Source organism: Monomorium pharaonis, chromosome 7, assembly GCF_013373865.1.
Source record: "Monomorium pharaonis isolate MP-MQ-018 chromosome 7, ASM1337386v2, whole genome shotgun sequence".
NCBI classification, from domain to species: domain Eukaryota; kingdom Metazoa; phylum Arthropoda; class Insecta; order Hymenoptera; family Formicidae; genus Monomorium; species Monomorium pharaonis.
The window spans coordinates 15,781,310-15,801,177 of NC_050473.1; the positions used below are offsets into that span (position 1 = coordinate 15,781,310).

The window sequence follows — 19,868 nt, forward strand, 5'->3', positions numbered from 1 at the left end:
GGCGCCGCGGACTGAAGGACAAGGAAACGGGTGAGAGAACGCGAAAGAAAGCGTAATGCGCTCGAGTAGCACGAACGGGGATTGTCCCTTTCCTTGCGACGTCGTACTACCTGCAACTACGCCGCGCCGCCGTGACTCCAACTGGCTTTATTAGCCACCATACGCTCTCGCTAAAAGCTCCTTGTTATTCAGAAAATTATTAGACGCACACGTGCAGTTCTAAAACAATCACGGTAATTAATACTTTATTTCGGCAACAATGCGAATTGTTCGTTAATAAATCAATTAGCTCTGTTTCTTTATTTGTTTTGTGTTAAATCATGAAACGGATGATTAATGAAATATTACATATGTCATCGTGAGCAAGCCAAAATAACTTTTTGTGTTTCACTAAGAACTCGCAAACAATCAGGCAGTTTTCGGTCATTTACACTTGCGGCCACTCCTGTTGGTGCTTATATGATTTCTTGATGCATCATATGGGTGTGTCACAGTATACGTATAAATGTAAATGACCGAACGACAATATAATTTTCTGCGGTGCGCGAAGCACTCGAAGCGCGACAAATAGCGACAGGAAGTGCGTGTCCACTGGACCAAGTATCCTTAGTGGAAGCTTCCACTTTCACGGAGGAAATGGGCTCTCGCTTCTTCCGTTCTCGAGAGGAAAACGCGGTGACCGATGGCCGACGGTGATACACCTAACGATCCGTACAACAAAACCACGTTTATTAGCGTAATTTGATTTTTTTTATCATGCTTCATTATATCATATTTCTCCGACGTAGTGGATATAGCGACAGGTGATCGACTTTAAAATAACACACATGCCTATCGTGTTTCAAAAGTATACATTCCGAGTATTCGACAGAAAAAAAACAATGTAATGTTTATACTACCCTCTGTGCCGACATGGAAGCGACGAAAAGTGATATTGAAAATCGAAGAGAACGCGGAGGAAAATGTGCACGTAAAAATGTTTCGATATGGCTCCGGCGTGTAACTGTTCCGCAAAAGTACATGTGATGAAGTATAGATGTACTCGCACGAAAAATTACATATTATTCGTTGTATCACTCTTCTGCGATCGATTAATTCTAGAAAGCTAGTGTACGTAAGATCGTATTTTTGATATTATTTCAGTCAAACGTTATTACAAATTATTTTAATTAGCAATACATTTCTCCGAGTCTTCTTCTAAATATCGAATTTGCTATAAAAAAAAATGGTAGACAATTTTTTCGTATACGTACAATCAATGATAAGCGGAGAAACTTATTGTTTAGAGGTTTAATTAATTCAGATTTAATTAAATTCTTTTTCATTTTTATTTATTCATAATCTCGCATTAATAATGACGCAAGATAAATCACATTTGAAAGATAATCGTTTGCGAAACGCAACCGGAAGCTGGACCAGCCAGTCTCGCCTGGAAGCTCTCATTCTTTTTTTCAGAGGTAGCGGGGGTTTATTCCGTTCTCTTGCCGGGATAGAAAAAGAAAGAGGTTCGAAAGCGGAAAGAGAAGCGAGATCCGATCGGCGACTGGTAAAAGGACTGCGTGGCGTGGTGGGAGAAATCAGGGAACGAGAAAAAGAGAGAGAGAGAGAGAGAGAAAGAGAGCGAGAGACACGCGTAGAGGGGAAAAAGAGCGAGGGAGAGTGCGTGAGAGGAGTGCCCGTGCTAAGGGGAACGGTGGAGCGATACCTGTGCGACTGTCTGCCGTCCGGACGTCCGTTGTTTTGTTACAATCACGTATCTGTGCGTTTACGCGGGCACGTATATCGGCACGTCGCGCGCTGTGACGGACCAACACCGTGAACCGATCCAGGATGTGAGCCTCGTAACCGGGGTTGGGCTCGAGTGGAAGCGCAGAAGCGCGGCGCCGAAAGGTGCGGACGCGTGTTCCGGCCTTGGCCGGCCGTATCATTGTACCCGCAACGGAAATGATGTCTTAATTGATCCGCCGCTCTTCTGTTAGCCTGGGAGATTGTCCACCAGCGACCGAGCGAGGCTCCGCGACGTCCGCGAGAGCTTCCGGCCGCGCATACACGATATTTCGCGATTAACGTGAGCAATACGGGCGAATTAGATAATCAAGCGCCATTTGTCGCGAGGGTTGCGATCTAAGAATAGGAAACTCGCACTTGTTCTCCTTAATTTTCTACATAAACTTCTCACTTTCGTTCGTACAAAGTACGATTTTACGACCCCAGAGAGCCAAATATTTTTTACGAGTAAACGGAAGAGCAGCGCCAATAAGGGGAAGAGGGGATGTATACCCTCACCCGAAGTTGCGAGCTGTAAACTGGCCAGAACGAACTTAAGGCAGTAAAGGGAAGTCGTAATACACGAGATGACATAACGAACTGCACGACTACATAACAAAGTATTATAAAACCATTTTATTGTTCGCGAGAAAGAGCCGAGGCATCGCGCGTTTATGCGTTTCTTTCCTGAACGTGACAGCCGCATTCTGTCAACGAGAAAGTATCCCGGACGCTATTGTTGCTGCATCTGATCCAATCGTACTTAAGTTTTAACACTTCCAACGCGCAACATACTTCCACGATATACGTAATCGAGACGCAGAAACATCCCTGATAATTTATTTTAGTTTGTCAACTTGACGTTTCACATTGTGTAAAATAACTTTCTGCTAAATAAATTATATTAAATGTATATCTCTGTGTTCCCATTTCTCGAATTTTTTTCTGCGATCTTAATCTGTGTGTATATCTTTTCTTCTCTCCTTCTTTCTAAATAAATAAATATCAACTTGAAATTAGAATTGTTGATTTATAAAAAAAATCATGTTACTTGTTGATATTTATATAAGAGCATCTATGCAAGTTTTAATATGTCAAAGACTCTGGTATTTAATACATTTTTCTGCGTGTACACACAGATACTTCTTAAAGGGTAAAAGGAGTCGTATCCGCCACGGAAACGCACAATGGGTCCATACGCACACATTTACACATTGCCATGCCCGTGCAATTACGTCCCATATACGGAGCTGCATTGCATACGCGTTTGCGCCGACGACCGCGGCTCATGCATGTATATACGTGCGTTCCACACGCGTCAAGTCTTTCTCTCGTCGCGAATTCGCAACAAGTTTGCGAGCGATAATGGCGCGTGCACGTTGTATACGAGTACAACGTAAGTAAAAAACAATTATTTCTACAACAATGTTGGTAATTAAACCGCTTATCCCTTTATTATAAATAAACTGACTTAAGAGTGCGGAATCAAATAAATTTCGACTATGGCGAAATGATAAAAAAAACCAGATTATCAGTAATGTTAATAAAATAATGGTTTTATTAAGATTTTTATGCATTTAACTTTTAAAATATCTCACTTTTTATTTCTGTCTTGGAATTGATTATTGATTATTTGAATTAAATTACTTTACATAATAAAATAAAAATTATCTTTATCATTTAACTGCATTTGTTAATATGATTCATAAACCTTATCTTAACAATATATAAATAATATTTAATTTTATTATTATTAGAACAGACTAATTCAAATAGTGATACAAATTCTGTTTGCAGAAGTAAGTTACTCAAAAATTCTATTACTCAAAAAATTCGCAAATCTCAATTTGCAGAAGTTACTCAAAAATACTATTACTAAAAAAATTCGATTGTCAAGAAAAGTTCAAGCTGACAGCAGAAAAATCGTTTACTCATAAGATCGACCTGTAAACAAGACTGTGCCATTGCTCCCCGGAAAGGCAAGTGCTCTCGGTGAGTAAGGGAAGAAAAGCCGAAGGAGAAAAGAATCCGACAAGTACATTCCCCTTCGAAAGAGAGAGATAGAAAGAAAGAAAAAGAGAGAGAGAGAGAGAAGCAATAGAGATGAGAGAGAGATTTGCACGGCCCAGAACGAGAGAGCGAATCAGGGAGACGAAAAGGGAAGGAGGGATTATGGTCGTGAGTTTGTCGAGGAGCGATGGCCAGGGACGAAGAGGGGTAACTCAAGACGGGTCTAAGTGAGTCTTCCGGCCGACAGGCAATGATAGCCCTGAGAACTGACCCGACCCCCGGATATGTGTTGCATATATGTGGGGACACAGACACGAGCGAGTGTCCAATGTGTCATAACATCACGCGTCTCCGTTTGGCCGGTCGGGATCTATGACGGCTTATTTCATAAATCGGAGATCGGCGCGACGAACTGACGAGCTAACACTTACGTTGACGAAGCGATTCTACACTTGCTCGATCAATTACACGCGTTCTACGCGATGATATCGATTCGCCTCGTACGCAATTATAATTCGCTCTTAATTTCTAGCAAAATAAAATAGAAAATACTTTCTTACCTGAGAGATGATTATTTCTCTCGATTATTAGGTGATTGTGTGCCGCGTCTTACTCCGGAACCAACGAGCTCATCAAAACAAATTACTCGCTATTAACCGATTAGCTTGAGTTTACTGGTAGATTCGGGGAAATCCCTATCGGATGTACGATGCACGCCAACTGCGCAAGATCTCTGAAATGACAAAAGAATGACATAATATTAGTTACGCCTACTCCTGACCTTGTTACTGTTAGATAATTGCCTTAGCATGCAAGCTGTCGGCGTAAGAGAACGTATGTAAATCGTGCACTACATAGACGTTATACAATTCTATGAAATTTGTCGTAATTTATGATGTAATCGATTTGTATGTCGAATTATTAAATATATCGTATAAAGATATTTTATATGGATAAAATAATTAGTAGTCTGATGAGAGCGCAATCACATAAGCGATATATTGATATTGGTAATATAAAAAATATGTAAATAATTTTGAAACTTAAATATATATTGCTACACATGGAACTAAGATTCATAAATAAAAGAAAGCCAATAAAACATTTCACAGTAATGAAGATTGAAAACTTCTCAAACTTAAATAAAATAAAACGTCACACTTATTTCTGTATTGCTTGATTATTTTAATCTTAACTATAATGAAATCCAAATATATGCGCCATTATATGCGCCAAGTGCTCGAAAGTAAAAATTACTGCAAATAATTTTGAAGATTACTTTAAAAATAAAGAAGGTAATGTGAGATTAAACTTCTTCTTACTTGCATTATTATTATCTAACAATAATTAATTACATCAATTACATACGATTTGATTTTAATGAGTATCAAATAGAAAGTTTTGCTTATATTCAGATATACATATATGAAAGAAGAGAGAGAGAGAGAGAGAGAGAGAGAGAGAGAGAGAGAGAGAGAGAGAGAGAGAGAGAGAGAGAGAGAGAGAGAGAGAGAGAGAGAGAGAGAGAGAGAGAGGAAGGAAGGACGAGAGAGAAGATCTGGCTTGGCTTGTAGGACGATCGATGGTTTCGAGCACGACTAAAGCACTCATTTGTCTTCGTAACCACTTCGCTTGTCAAATCAGCCGCCCTATTATCGCGCGGGTGTCATTAGACTCCTGAGATTTAAACGACCATTTTGAGCCAATATCCTGACGACAAAGATAACTTTCGAAAGATGGTTAAGTGGCTCGCGGATAATACTACCCACAATGTTGCTTCTTGAAAGGGCAATAGCGAGGATGAAACTTACATGCACGTTAATAACAAGGCACCGTTGCGCAATTACGCTAAACTGTTGTGTACTATCCCGTATATGCTTCTATAGACTTAAATGTAAAATTAATGCGCGCGTGTGTGCGCAATAATGAAATTACATTGTACATATGTTGAAATTTAAATCGATCAGGCGTTTCTTATCCGCGCCAAATGCTCGAAAAAAAGAATGAAAAAAAGAACACGTAAAAAAGCGCGTCTTTCTCGGGGAGAAAGGGGGGGGAGGGGTATTAAACGAGATAATTATCCAATCACGCATCAGTAGTTAATCTAATAATCCTGCTGTTTTCCGTATTACGGCGAACTTGGCGTCGAACTCCGGAAGGGGGATTTTTACGACGGCGGGAGCGGTATCCGCGGAAAGAGGCGGTTGCGACACGCTTCCGCGTCCGACATCGCGTCTCTTATTTACCAATTCGGAAGTAATGTAAATAATCGCGCCATCACAAACACAATCGCGGCACGAATGACCGGGGGGAGACCGTCGGTCTCTTTCTCTCTCTCTCTCTTTCAGGAGACGAGCTCCACTGACCACACGAGACGCGCGAGAAAGTTTAGTCGCAGTCGCGCGCCGTCAGGCTGTAGCGCGCGACGGGTCAATACTTGCACGCTCCTCGCGACCGTCCAGGTGTATCGCCTTCCGCACCATTGTCAACAAGTTCCGGATCTGAGACACCCACCCATCTATCGCGGCATTTTTATTCGGTCTCCGCTGATCGCACGGTCGCGACCGAGCCTTCCTTTCCTTTCTTTTTTTTTTTTTTTTCCATCACGACCGAGTGACTCATTCCATCTCTTAATAAGATCTATTGCTTCTCTCCTCTCCCTCCCTAGTTCCCTTAAGCTTTCCCGCTTTATTCGTCGCAACCGTTCCATATTTCCACGGCATTTCTTTCTCGACACTTTTGAAACGCGATACGTGGGAAACGGCACGTTCTACGCGCACATTAGCCGAATCTAGCGCACATTGTTGTCATGATCCGCGTGCGAAAATTAATTGAGCAGAAACGCACGTTTGAATTTTTATTTCATTTTAATATGTTCCCTACTTTTTTTTTTAACTATCTAATCATTATCTAATGATAGTATTTAACATTCGTCGGTTACGTACAGTAAGATTTCATACGCGTCTATTTCTGCAACGCATTGCAGTTACGAGCGCTCCTCGATACAGCCACGTAAATCCCGTTTAATTAACGTGTAGAACTGAAAGAGGAATAATGTCCGATGTAGCCGACGCGCTGCGTCGCCGCGCCGGTGTGTATGGAGCATCTCACGACGGTGATTATGCGTTCGTGATAGAGGTGGTCGAGACGGTGACGTACGTGGGGGGTCGATTTGTAGGGGCTGCAGCAGGCAGAGGCGAAACGTTGATAGCGATCGTGGCGGCGGACGATAGTGTTGGTGAGTACTTGAGGGAGCTCGCCGTTTCCCTTATTCCTTCAATCAACGTCAGCTGGGGAGGAGAGTCTAGTATGTACCCTGGGCAAATACTCGCATGCACCGCACTAGAGCAGCATAGAGCTCAATGACTACATCATCGTCGAGATGGCGGTCAGGCTAGATGCGTCTTTGACCCTCTCCCTCGACAATCATCGATCCTTTTTCGGGATGACGTAAGCGACCGCCCTTTAAATAAGTCAGAAAAGCGCAAACGTTTCGACAGTTTCAATCCCATAATTTAATTTTAATTCGGACAATAGCCAAGTCACTATCGCAGTGGATTATATAGAATTCTTTAATAATTGAAAATATTTGTGGAGGATATACGCGAGCATTGAGATTTTGTGAGTGAGAAGCGTGAGGATAAAAACATTTCCGAGTAAATTCAGAATTTACTGGTCGATACTCCAATGATATCGCCAACAGAAATAACGTTATATCGGGAGAAAATTTAGTTAAGGAAAATCTCTAAAATAAACTACCTCATTTATACAGCCTTGTGAATTATTTGCATGCTGGATCGAGAGAAGTATAAGAAAATGGCATTATTTTTACAATGACAATCGTGTAATCGGCGAAATTTTATAAGTAAAGTACAGTTCCTAAAAAATCAAAGTAAACATTGTGAACGAAAATCAAATGACATGAGAATTGAGATGATGAAAAATCAATATTGACCGATTAAAGAGAGAACTAAAATTAAAATAGTATTCGCAAATTAACTTCGACCAACCAATAATCGTTAATCAATCTACTTATCTCAACTTATCGGAAACGAGCACAGAAGCATCTTACTGTAATAGGAAGGAAGAGAGCCGGAAAAAAAGGGGGGAATTACGTGCTTATATATTATACGAATGCATTACGACATATCTAAACAAGCTGTTTAGACGACTTTAAGTTAACCCAAATTGACTCAATTGGATTAACCAAGCTACAGCTCAACACGTATGCATTCGATATACTTGGGAACCGGCCCGTACGAGAGCGTCATCGTATCCGCGAGCGAGCCAGTCTTTCGCTTCTCATGCAAATAACGCATCGCGTTATTTCCAGCACTTTAGCCTATCGTCCCGCTTCTCTGGCGATCCCTTTTTCTCACACGCCTCGGAGTCCTCCCTCCTTCGCCTCGCGTTCGCGAATTTAGCTGGTTAGCTGAATTGACGGCGTTTGGGAAAATTGGCTCGTATCCTCATCGGGTGCGCAGCGTCACCCGATGGTTCGCTCCGCAGGAGGCCCTCCCCGCCCCTCCCCGTACGCTCTTACGCGCATAATGTGCGCGTACACGACTGAGACACGCGCACGGACCAATCGTGCCGAGTGTCTTTCGAGCGGTGCACGACGAGAGCACGGCCACATCCTCCCCTACCGCGCCGTCGTGGTCGTGGATCACCAAGAGCCTTCCGCTCCTCGAGCCGGTTCGTACATACGCGTGACCCGCTGACGCACGTCGTCTCCCCCTTCCTCGTGTCCTGTCTCTCATGTCAATTTACACCGGGGGCCGCGGAAGGAAGAGACGAGAGATAGGAACAAGCGCGGTAGCGGAGGAGAGCCTACACGGGGCTTACGTATGAATGTAGAATCGGAAGGGATATGTTGTGGATTGGAGTGTCCGCTTCTTGGCCGACCCTCGACCCTCGCGCGGCGTCGGCGTTCCTCCTCCATCAGCGTCGATATACCTCTTTTGGCCCCTCGTCTCCCTCGCCCACGTCTCTTCGGCGGCTCTCCATCTTCGTCATCGGTACATTCCGGCGCTTTTGCTCTGTCTTTCTCCCTTGGCAGCTCTCCGCGATACATGGATCGTCGGAAGTCACCTTCCTCATTATCATACCAACAGCCGTTCGCTCACTCGGACACAGCCTTCATCCTGTGCCCTAGTCACTTACGGCTCGATGGTGACCAACCCAAGAGCGAGCTGGTCCACGATCAGCCGTTCGAAAGGGCCGGCTGCAGATCGTACGAGTTAGCTCGAGAGCCACTGGCCTGGGGGACAAGACGCAAGTCCATTATACTCAATCACGGCGTGATTGGCTCAAACGATCAGACCACCGCTCGCCGCACTCGCTTCGCTCCGCGGAGATTCGCGCGGACGTGCCACGTCGCATCTGTCTACGTCAAGAAGCAAAGATTCTGCTTTCCCGTCGACACGTTCCGACGCTTCCAAAGATTTTCTCAGCAAATTATCAATAACAAATTAATTTAGTCAGACAGTTCATAACAAATTTACTTTGTGAATTACTTAAAAAAAAAAAGTCAAGATGCAATACTTATTGGAACGAAAAACTTTGCACTTCAATAGCAAGGAGCAAAATTCGTGTGATCCTTAACAACTCACGCGTTGGCCTTGCGCCCTGTTGATTACCAATAAACATCAGATCTGTCACTCGCTAGGGGGATATTCAATCGATAGCTGGCGGTAACCAGGTGTTTCCATCCAGCCTTAAGGGCGATCAAAGGTGTGTTGATTCTGTTTGCGGGACCCGGAATGTAGATCAAGGTTCAGCTGCACTCAAAACCATGACGCCTCGTACATTGGAATCTACATTCGTATCTATTTATCCTCGTATCTATTCTTTTAGATCTTAAAAGCGAGGATGACTTTCAATCTCCCGCTGAGTTCATTCGTTTTATCTTTTTTACTTTTTAAAATCCCGCGTGCGTCGTTAACAAGACACACGAGTTAAATTTTTATGGACTTTCCGTAGCGTTCGTATAAACTGCACTGTTTTTATAACGAATACATAAAAACACGCGCTTAGCGATACACGATTTACTAGTTTCTCTAGAAAACGACGATGCGTCCCGGGATACTTTTGAAAATGGCAGCTCCCAGACGCTTTCGCGGAGACATCGCGCCGTTATACGTCGCGCAAACATACGAAACTTTGGCAATTGAATATAATTAAGTAATCCTGGGTACCCGATAATGCCCGCGGCATGATTGCCGTCGTCGCAAAAACTAGAAAACACGTTGGCCGATTGCCATAAGAAGACTACGCCTCGAAATGGCGACGACAATAACGCCAGTAATCCTGGACGTTCTTGGTTGCCAATATGCCACGAACGTATCTCCATAATTGCCTCGAAGAGTAGCCCGTGGTCAATAAAAGGCGCGGAAGAAAAAGACTAAAATCTATCGATAAATCTGCTTTTTCTTTTCGACGATTCATCCATTCACTTGTGCTCTTTATTATATTGCAATTCGCTAATAAATAAAAAAGTCCGAGTAGAGATATTCTCGTAAAGAATTATATTAAGAGAGAAAAAGAGAAAGCAAAGAATGGGAAAAAGAGAACATCTATAGAGAATATTTTATTATGGAAATACCGCAGTAGAAATATTATCTAATTTTTTTTTCTTTCTCAATTGTTTACATTTTTTCCCACGTTTTCTTCTTACTCTTTTTTTTATTGTACCTTCGCAGTTTGAAACTGTAAAATTAAGAAATTACTAGACTAAAATGAATGGATAATAATGTAGTGTCAGGGCAAAAGCGGAAACCGTTACTCCTCCCCCGGCACGAGCCAGTTTGTTCATGCGTCTCTCAAGACGTTAGAAAGGCAAAGTCCGTTCGGCTCCCAAGACGTTAGGGGAACCTTAGTGGGGTACAACAATGCCAACAAGAAGCCGAAACGTCGGTTATACCTCGAAACGGCAGCTGGCACGCGCTCCTTCCGTATCGTAAGAAGGTATTCTTACCTTCTTTGCCCTTCTCCTTCGTCTTTCCTCTTCGATGGGGCGAGCACCCAAGGGGGAACCGAGTCTCGAGAAGTTACCTCGATCGGGTATACAATCAGGGGATACCTGGACATTTAAATCGGGGACGCCACCCGGCAAACCACCTGAATTCTACCGAGGGGGCCCTCCTTGATCTTGCAGTGTCGTCGGTAACGAGGGAGTTTCTTAGCTATATTTGAACGTTTTAAAGTTACATATTTCGCTGATATGTTTTCCTAGTATAAATTATTTTATTCGTTTAATATTATGCAACCGCACAGTTTTTTACACTCTACGGAATTGACTCAATACGATTAAAATGAGATAATTTGCTTATTTATAAAACACTATTAGAAAATTGTTTTATTGTTGTTTCATTGTTTTTCAAGCTTGTTAAATCAGATACGGGATTGCTGTAAACGATGCATTTTTAACGAGGTCTGTATTAATAAAATACAACTGATAACCTTTAACAAGCTTCATTGATTTTACTTTTATACGATACTCGTAGATAAATATACAGAGATCGAATTGACCAGCGTAATTAATTCTCTAAACCATTAAATTAATATAATAAAATCATTAAACAAAAACGCGACTGCTCTCACTACATAAACTCACAGTCTCCGATTTTGATGCCGCAATCTCGCGTCCACGCCACTGAGGGCAAAGACCGTTGTTCCTATTTCCTTCCCTCAGGGAAGACGAAGGGCGTCGCAGCAGTTTTTGTAACCTTTAATATCAGACGTTAGCGTTTCCCACCGCGAGAAGTCATGGGAACATATTGGAGGAAGATCGTGCAGACGTCGTCTGGTGAAAAGTCTCAGAGATTTGCGATCGCACCTTGGGAAATCGTCCCTGACGATCGTCGATTTTATTTATATGAAGGAAACGCCATTGAATTGCTCACGTTCTCCGTTTCGTTAGAGTATAAATCTGTACATCTATATATCTGTCGAGAAACGCGTGCAAAATGTAATAAAACGTGCAATAGCTACTTTCCTACCGTTAGTATAAAACGGATAGTCACAAATGCGGGCTTCTGAAAAGAGAAGAAGAGAAAGGGGGAGAGAGACCTAATTTTTTCCTTAAACTGCATTCTTGTAGAATTTCATCCCTTGCCCGGTTGCAAATGCAATACAGAGCGCGAGCAGGAATGCCGCAACGTCAAACTTTCGAAAAACACCGGCGCTCATTATCGCGTGCTATCTGCAATGGTATGAATGGGAACCGAAATCGAAATGAAAACGGCGAGAAGGTCATGCTCACGTGTCAGGAATAACACAAGCGTGGCGTTGACCCACATTGTTTTTGAAACGCGATTAAACTCATTGAAAACGACCGAAGGTAGATTAATGGCGTCGGGGCGCGTAACCGCGAAAAGCGGGGCAAAAAGCGAAACAAATTTAACGAGCTGTGAATTATGAAAATCGGTGACAGGCCGCCGCTTTTAAATGCTGTCTCGCGCTCTCTCCGGTTCGCGCCCTGCCGGGTCGGCTCTCTCTCTCTCTCTTTCTCTCGCCAGTTTGGTTTGGGCGCGTGCCAGTGTGTGTTGAATCGAAACGATTCGAATGCAAAATAATAATAAAACAGTGGGGCTCGTTGAAGGCGGGTGCGGTGGGCGTCGGGGGTGGGAGAGAGCGGGGTAGACGACAGAGAGGCGGGGTCGGCAGCGCATTAACGCAATTAACCTCCAATTAATAACACATCAATTGACACCCGGTCAACTTGTTGCATCAGAGCAGGCCGATAATATGCTGAACGCGTGTGAACCATGTGTGTACATACACGATGGGCCGCCGTGTGCGCCGCCGACGCGTGTGAGTACTCCGGCGTACGTTTCGCTTGCGCGTGTGCGCGTGTCTACACGTTTGCGCTTAGGCAAGACCACGGATGTGGCCGTGTTTGTGCGGTCGCGGATGCCTGTTACGGCTACGAAGTATGCCTATCCTCCACGTATCGTCGTAGGCACAATGACGGAACAAATGTTGCAATAATTTTATATACTGGGAGGGTAAAGTGCCCGAGCGTCGTGCGTGCGTACGTGCGTGCAAACGTGTATACGCGACGGACATGGACTGATGACCACAGTCGAGTTCCCATGCAACCCCCTGCGAGCACTCTCACCACATGACACCTACAGGGGGTGGAATTCCGATGCACATGCCACTGCTGCGTTACCTCGGCTACGCCATGTGGGGTACGTCTACGTACACCATGTGATGCTCGCGTAGGAACTATCTTCCTTCATTTCTTCGGCTGTTTCACGAGGGGAAAACTAAAAATTGTTTGACACGTACGAATATTAGCGGAGACCCACAGCGGAACGTAAATTCAAGCGTTTGTAAAATTTCCTCGCCGAAAATGCATCATCCTTGAATTGTTACTCGGCTTGCGATTTTTCATACGTCGTCTACTTAAAAAAAAACGATCGCTTGTAATATTGGCTATCACCTTGAAGTTTCATCGAGGGCTCCCCATGCGCTAACTATCCTATGTATTACTTTGCGGACCCTATCACTATGCACTGTAATCACGCTTTGAAATTTACCCACCTGCTTAAATGATAAATATCGTATGACGTACAGGAAATGATCATTGGTGACTTGCTGATGTATATATTTGTTGCACATTAATAGCCGCAGATTCTTTAATATATCGAACGAAGGTGACTTTATGCTCTGTATGCAATTAACTCCCGTAGTTTAATTATCGATAATCGCTTATTATCTCTCACGGAGGATTCTTTTTTTCTTGTAAATTTTATTATTGTAAAAAATCGTATTTTAAAGCAAGAAAAAAGGCAAGTTTGATTGAGAGTACTTAACAAAAAATCGGCCGTCGGATAGTAGCAGTAAGACCCGTCTTCCCTGCGCTCACCTTGGTGAAACGCACTCCTCGTGTGGTAATTAGCTCGTCGCGTCTACTTCCGAATCGACGCAACAGTGGGAGAGTTCCTGAAGCCATTTCCGGCAGGGCACCGGCACCTTTTTGTTTCCCCTTCTCGTCCCACGCATGACAGCACATGGGGAAGTAGCGATCAAAAACGGGAAAGACAGAAGTTCGTCCGACCCCCCTCGAAGCGTCCCTTCTATCCAGGTACAATCGTCGTCCCGTAGACCTTATCGAGGTCGACACCATATGTCACTTCTGGAGTAACGAGGGCCGCAGCAAGCGCTGCACCCCTCCAAAGTAATTGCCAACGGAACTGCCTAGTAATTTCTCGGAACGAATCGCTCCTCTTCGAGGAAGCGCCCGAGAACGCGCTAACTTGCCGTAATTGAACGTATTTACGTAATAGTGATTCAAGTGCGCAATGAGGACGTCGATGATACTTGAAATACGCGCGCATATCTGCTCATATTTCAACAGTCTGTCTTCCTGTTACGCAATTTGTGCAGTTTTCGGTTTTCGAGAAAGAAAAATATATTATTACGTGATTGTAATTTCATTCAATACATTTTACTTCTTAACGTACATTCGTACATTTTTGCAAAATTTATTGTCAAAGTAAAACGTTGATCTCGATAAAACGGAATAAAAAAGATTAAATTTTATTTTTGATTTATAAAAGATAATTTTCATTAAACCTTTTTTACTTTGTGACACCTCACGCATTGTTCTCTGCAAACTCTTTAGACTTCTTGATATGTATTGGAACGAATATCGGTGTATCGTCGTACGCAGGGGGTTTATGCGTAGGCGAACTATGGAATATTGTCGGCTTATTGAGCGCAGGTGCTTTAAACTGCTCAGCTGTTGCTTCGAATCTCGCGTATGTGTGCACCAAAGCGTGTGCTCGTGCACTGTATTAGTACGTATTCAAGCTCCATATCGTAACGCATACGTGCAACTACACAAACGTCTCACTTACGCACTTATACGCAGCGTCAATTGAACTGCATGACGATCGAAGCTTCTAACAGGCCGTACCATTGACGAATGAAGAGCGATTATTTGCGCGCGTAGAGACTGCAGCAAAAAAAAAAGGATTCTATTAAAATATTTCGTGCCGAGTAAATAATTGCAACGATACAATAACGAAATATCATCGTCTCATTATGGATTCGTAATAATGTATTAGCGAGCAGCAAATTTATGGACAAAACGAGAACGTAAACATGAATTGTGCGAATACAAAAGCGCAGAAGAGAGGTCGATTCTATTTTTCTCATCCAAGCGAGCCAGATGGGCCTGGTCTATGATCGAACGAGCAATGAGTGGACTATCAATTACTTTTTGTGCCCCCCTTTCTTTCGCCGGGCATATATCGACCGACGACGGTATGCATCCCCCGGCGAAGAGACCACAGGCGGAACTGCTTATGTATCGAATAAGATATTCAACGCGAGTAATTTTCTTATGGCCGCTTCTCAGGCGAGCCACCCCCTTCTTCGCTAACCCCCTCGTAACTCACTATACTTTGAGTTTTTGCCTCTGCGGCATCGGCCGCAGGGTGTTCGGACGAGGGTGAAACATATTGCTTGCAACTGTCACCCGCGGTCTGCTCTTCTTCTTCGTCGCCGTCGTCGTCGCCCTCGCCGTGGTCATTGTATTTTTAACCGATAACACTTCGCACTCCTTTCTCACGTTCTATCGTATCGTGACGTCATCCAGCATAGAATTAATGTATTTTTCTCAATCGAATGTCCGTATCTTGAAAGTAAGAGAGATTTTCTACGTAAATGCTGCTTTCAAATATTTATCATGAAATATATGTGCGTGTCTGAATAGCAGGCAATACAATAAAATATTAAAACAAAATATTTGCAAAAAGAGAATTAAATAAAAATGCACACGGTTCTATCTTGAAAGATTAAAAAGAGTTTTGCAAAAGAAATACATTATAGTTACGAGGATTAATGATGCATCTATAATAATTTACATTCAACATTATTCTTGCTATGTATTCGATTTGTAGTTAAAATAAGATAAGCTAATAATAAAAGGAAATGACAAGTGTACACACACTGTCGAGTACTTCCTATCTACGGAAACATTTCTTTTAATGCAACGGTCTATATACAAAGCTTAAAATACTCTAGTATGTGCTATTATCGTTCTCTTGAATCGATTCTCTTACTATATATATATGTATAGACAAGCGATATTCGTTTAGTTGGTACAAATCGGTAAGAGAAACCGTCTTCTTTTTATTACAGACGTATCGGAGAATTGCGGCTACGAAAATCGAGACGAGGGAGCGAGGGGCACTTAGCCCTTTGGCGAGCTCGAAGGATGCAGCTCCCAGGCGGGAGCACGAGGATTCCGGCCGCGAGAATACCGGCTTCTCTTTTGGTTATCATCAACGGCAACAACATCGCAACGATCACCGGGGGTAAACGCATCGATAGTAACAGCGGCGGTCCCGGTCGCAACAATTACGGTAGCAGAAGTAAGAAGTACGACAGCAGCGGATACAGACCCGATTACGAATCGAACCTTCCGAAGAAGACCCGTCATTCCGCGACGAGGGCGAACGGCCGACATCAAGTCACCGAGCAGCAGCCTCAGCCGTTGGCGTCAGCTCTACGGCGGAAGGTGCGGGGCGAGGAATAGTGAAGAGAAAGCACAGAAAAAGCGAGGAACGACGGAAGAAGAAGAAGAGGAAGCGCGAGAGAAGGAGAAGGAGAAGAGGAGGAAGCAGGAGTTCGTCGGGAAAGAGAAGGGTGCCGGCGTCGTCGTCGTCGGCGGCGGCGGCGGAGGAAGAGGAGGAGGAGGAGGAGGAGGAGGAGGAGGAAGAGGAGGAGGAGGAGGAGGAGGAGGAGGCGGTGGCGGCGAAGAAGACGGAAAAGGAAGAGGAGGAGAAGAAGATCGAGAAGGAGACGACGAACGCAAAGAAAGTGGAGAGGCGGTGGTGGTCGGTGGCGAACAAGGTGGGGAGCATTATAGCTAGAAGGAACGCTGCGGAGAAAAGGCAGCTGTAGTAGGGGGGTACCGGAGAGACTACACAGTGCAGAAGCCGAGGCAGCGCACTGAGCCACGAGGGGCTATTCGTGCGAGAAGGGGAGGGTGACAAGAAGCCCTGGCGGGGAGGGGACGCGGAGGCCTTCGGGGGGCCGACCAACCAGACGGCCGATGATGTCATCGGAGGAGGAGACCGAGTGTTTCGCCCTCTACGGAGCAGCCACGGAAAGCAAGCAACAGCAACTCCTGAAGAAGCAGAAGCGCACCAGACAGCGCGTGGACGCCGGCGAGCCGCGCAACAGTTACTCGAGTATACCGAACTTTAGCTCCCGGCCATCTTTCCTCGGTGGTGGTCTATACGGCTCGATCTTCAGTGGCACCGGGCCACCGACGCATCCACAGCAACAATCGCAACAGCAGCAGCAGCAACAATCGCAACAACACCACCAGTCACAATCGCAACAACAACAACAGCTCCAGCAACAGGCTGGAGCGACTGGCAGTCAAAGTCATTTAGGTACAGCTACGACGGGTCCTACAACCCAGCAGCATTCCGCCCACGCGGCCTTTGGCTTCTTCGGGGCTCCGGGCTTCGGCCCCGCCAAGATGCTGAACGAGTTATTAGGAAGACAAGTCAAACAGGCGAGTGACGCTGGCGGATCACCGCCAGAGGGCGGCCACGGGATGACCGGTGCCGGCATGGATCCCGCCTCGAATTTGCAGCCAGGCGCCGTGGTTAATTGTGATGATCCCGCCACGGCCGATCTCACGCAGCACATGTTACGCGACATGCTTCTGCAGGGCCGCAAACTCTCCGCTCTCGGCGTGCAGGAGCAGCCGAACAATAACAACAGTATACACAGTAACAATAATAATAATACTACCGCGGAATTACTTAAATCACAGCATCAGCAGAGTCCCCAACAGCATCAACAAAATAGTGATAGTGCGCGCAGTGGAACAGTGCAGAGTGGCGGGGAGGAGAGTGGTGATGGTAATAACGTCGTGAATAGCGCGAATCATAGTGACCGTGATACCGTGATGCCGGGCGATGCTGAGGACAGCGCTGAGGATGCTGCCTCCGCGGCACGCGCGATGGAGGAGGCCTTTGCCGAGGCCGGCATGGAACCAGGGGCGAACTTAGACGGGTCGGATTGCGAGCAGAGCCTACCTCCTAGCCCATCGGCACCAAGATCGGGCTCGGTCTCCGTTAAAGAAGAGATACAAGAATCGATCAACATAAAACGTAGTCCGAGTCACTCTCCTTGTCCGATCGTGCCAAAGACCGAAACGAATTCTCCAACAACGGAGATTAAACGCGCTCGCGTGGAGAACATCGTCAGCACGATGCGCAGTAGTCCGGCGCTTCAGCCGGCAACGGTAAACGGTTGCAAGAAGCGCAAGCTCTATCAACCTCAGCAACAGACAGTGCATCACGTTCTCCAGCATAGCGTCAATGATACTCTAATGGACGACGAAGACGAGAGTGAAGAGGAGGAAGACCCGATGACGATCAGGCAGAAACGGGAGGAAAAAGATAACTTGAAGATACAACTAAAAATGTTGCATGAGCAATTGGCAGAAATGCAACAAAAATACATAGAACTCTCCAGTAGAATGGAGCCAGATACAAGTGAGAGCGGCGACGCGCCACCCAGTCCTCAGCCTCAACCGCAACCACCGCCAAGACCGCCACGACCTCATCCACCGCCGTATAACGGCCTCCCGGCCCTCCCACCTGATCACCCCCACGCAGCGGCTGCCGCTATGTATCACATGGGACATAAACTCTACTTTGAACAACAGCATGCTGCTCTCGAGAGAATGAAACAACATCAAGAAGCGGCTGCACGGCAGCAGCAACAGCAGCAACAACAGCAGCAACAGCAGCAGCAGCAACAACAGCAGCAGCAGCAACAACATCAACGACAGAGTTCGTCACCGCCACCAAGCCAACCTCAGCAACAAAGCCAGAACAACACTGGACCCTCGACGCCGCAGACGCCGCAAATGCAACCAGCCAGTACGCCAATTCAACATAAAGACTTCCAAGAAAGGTTAAACGTCTTCAGGGGTGCTGCCGCAGCAGCTAGCTCGTCCGGCCCTCATATCACCGGAGCCGATTTAGAAGGCCTGGCGGATATTTTGAAGACGGAAATAACTTCTTCTTTAACCAATCTGATTGACAGCATAGTAGCAAGGTTCGTGCAACAGAGGAGGTTTCTCGGTAAGCAAACCGAGGCAGCGCAGGCTGCTGCCGAGCAGCTCAATAAGGACCTCCTTTTGGCGAGCCAAATGCTCGAAAGAAAATCGCCAAGGACAAAGGTAGTCGACAGAGGAGCTCCGCAACCACCCGGTGGCCCAAACGGGCCACGGGGGCCCCTCAACGGTGGGCCCCCTCCTCCACAACCCACGGGGTTTTCGCAAATCGGGTCCATAGGTGGTGTGCCCCATGGCCCTCATGCTGGCCCCACGGAAAACAATCTTAACCAGATGAATCAGCTGCCCTCGCACGCAAGGCCGAGCGTTGGAATGTTTCAGACCCCAAAACCGCCGACGATATACGCCATGGCCTCCATGCAAGCGCAGCAGCAACAGCAACATCAACAGCAACATCAGCAACAACGCGAGCAACAACAAAGGGAGCACCAACAACGCGACCAATACTGCAATATGAGAGGTGACGAGAGAGAAAACAGGGACTCGGAACAAAATGAGGCCCTGTCACTGGTCATGACGCCAAAGAAAAAACGTCATAAGGTAAGCATTGCAGCTTAATACATTTATATAAATTAATATAAATTACTTATATTTATATTAGTAATAATATTGATATACCATATATATTAATATAAATTGCTATGTTTTGAAAATAAATATATACATAATTGTACAATTTTTTACATGAATACCAGAAAAGATTTTAACTTTGCTATTCATAATTTTCGAAATAATTTGCTATTCATAATGCTATCATGAATAATGCTATCATAATGAAATCACAGCAAAAGTATTATAATCTCTCAATTTTTATCATTGTTATTATTTAATACGCTTTTATAATTTAGTCATATATAAAATTAAATTATATTAATTTTTAATATGTATATCAGAAAAAAATTTTAACTTTAAATCGTTAATAATTTTCGAATAATGCTATGTAAATTAAAATCAATAAAATCACAACAAA

The 19,868-nt window shown here is 44.8% G+C and overlaps 2 protein-coding genes across 3 annotated transcripts in view; both read left to right on the forward strand.

Annotated features, from left to right (window-relative positions):
- LOC118646539 overlaps window positions 1–16,115 on the forward strand; it is an 81,661-nt gene extending 65,546 nt beyond the window's left edge. Inside the window, exon 5 of the mRNA XM_036289634.1 lies at window positions 15,934–16,115. Coding sequence (XP_036145527.1) covers window positions 15,934–16,113 — 180 coding nt within the window. The 3' untranslated portion in view covers window positions 16,114–16,115. The remainder of the gene's footprint in view (window positions 1–15,933) is intronic.
- Window positions 16,116–16,569: 454 nt separating this feature from the next.
- The window catches only part of LOC105834122 (homeobox protein prospero), a 53,119-nt gene continuing 49,820 nt past the window's right edge, over window positions 16,570–19,868 (forward strand). The window contains exon 1 of one of the 2 annotated variants that reach the window (XM_012676369.3): window positions 16,570–19,438. In XM_012676369.3, coding sequence (XP_012531823.1) covers window positions 16,850–19,438 — 2,589 coding nt within the window. In that variant the 5' untranslated portion in view covers window positions 16,570–16,849. The remainder of the gene's footprint in view (window positions 19,439–19,868) is intronic. The other variant, XM_012676366.3, reaches the window with a different exon arrangement.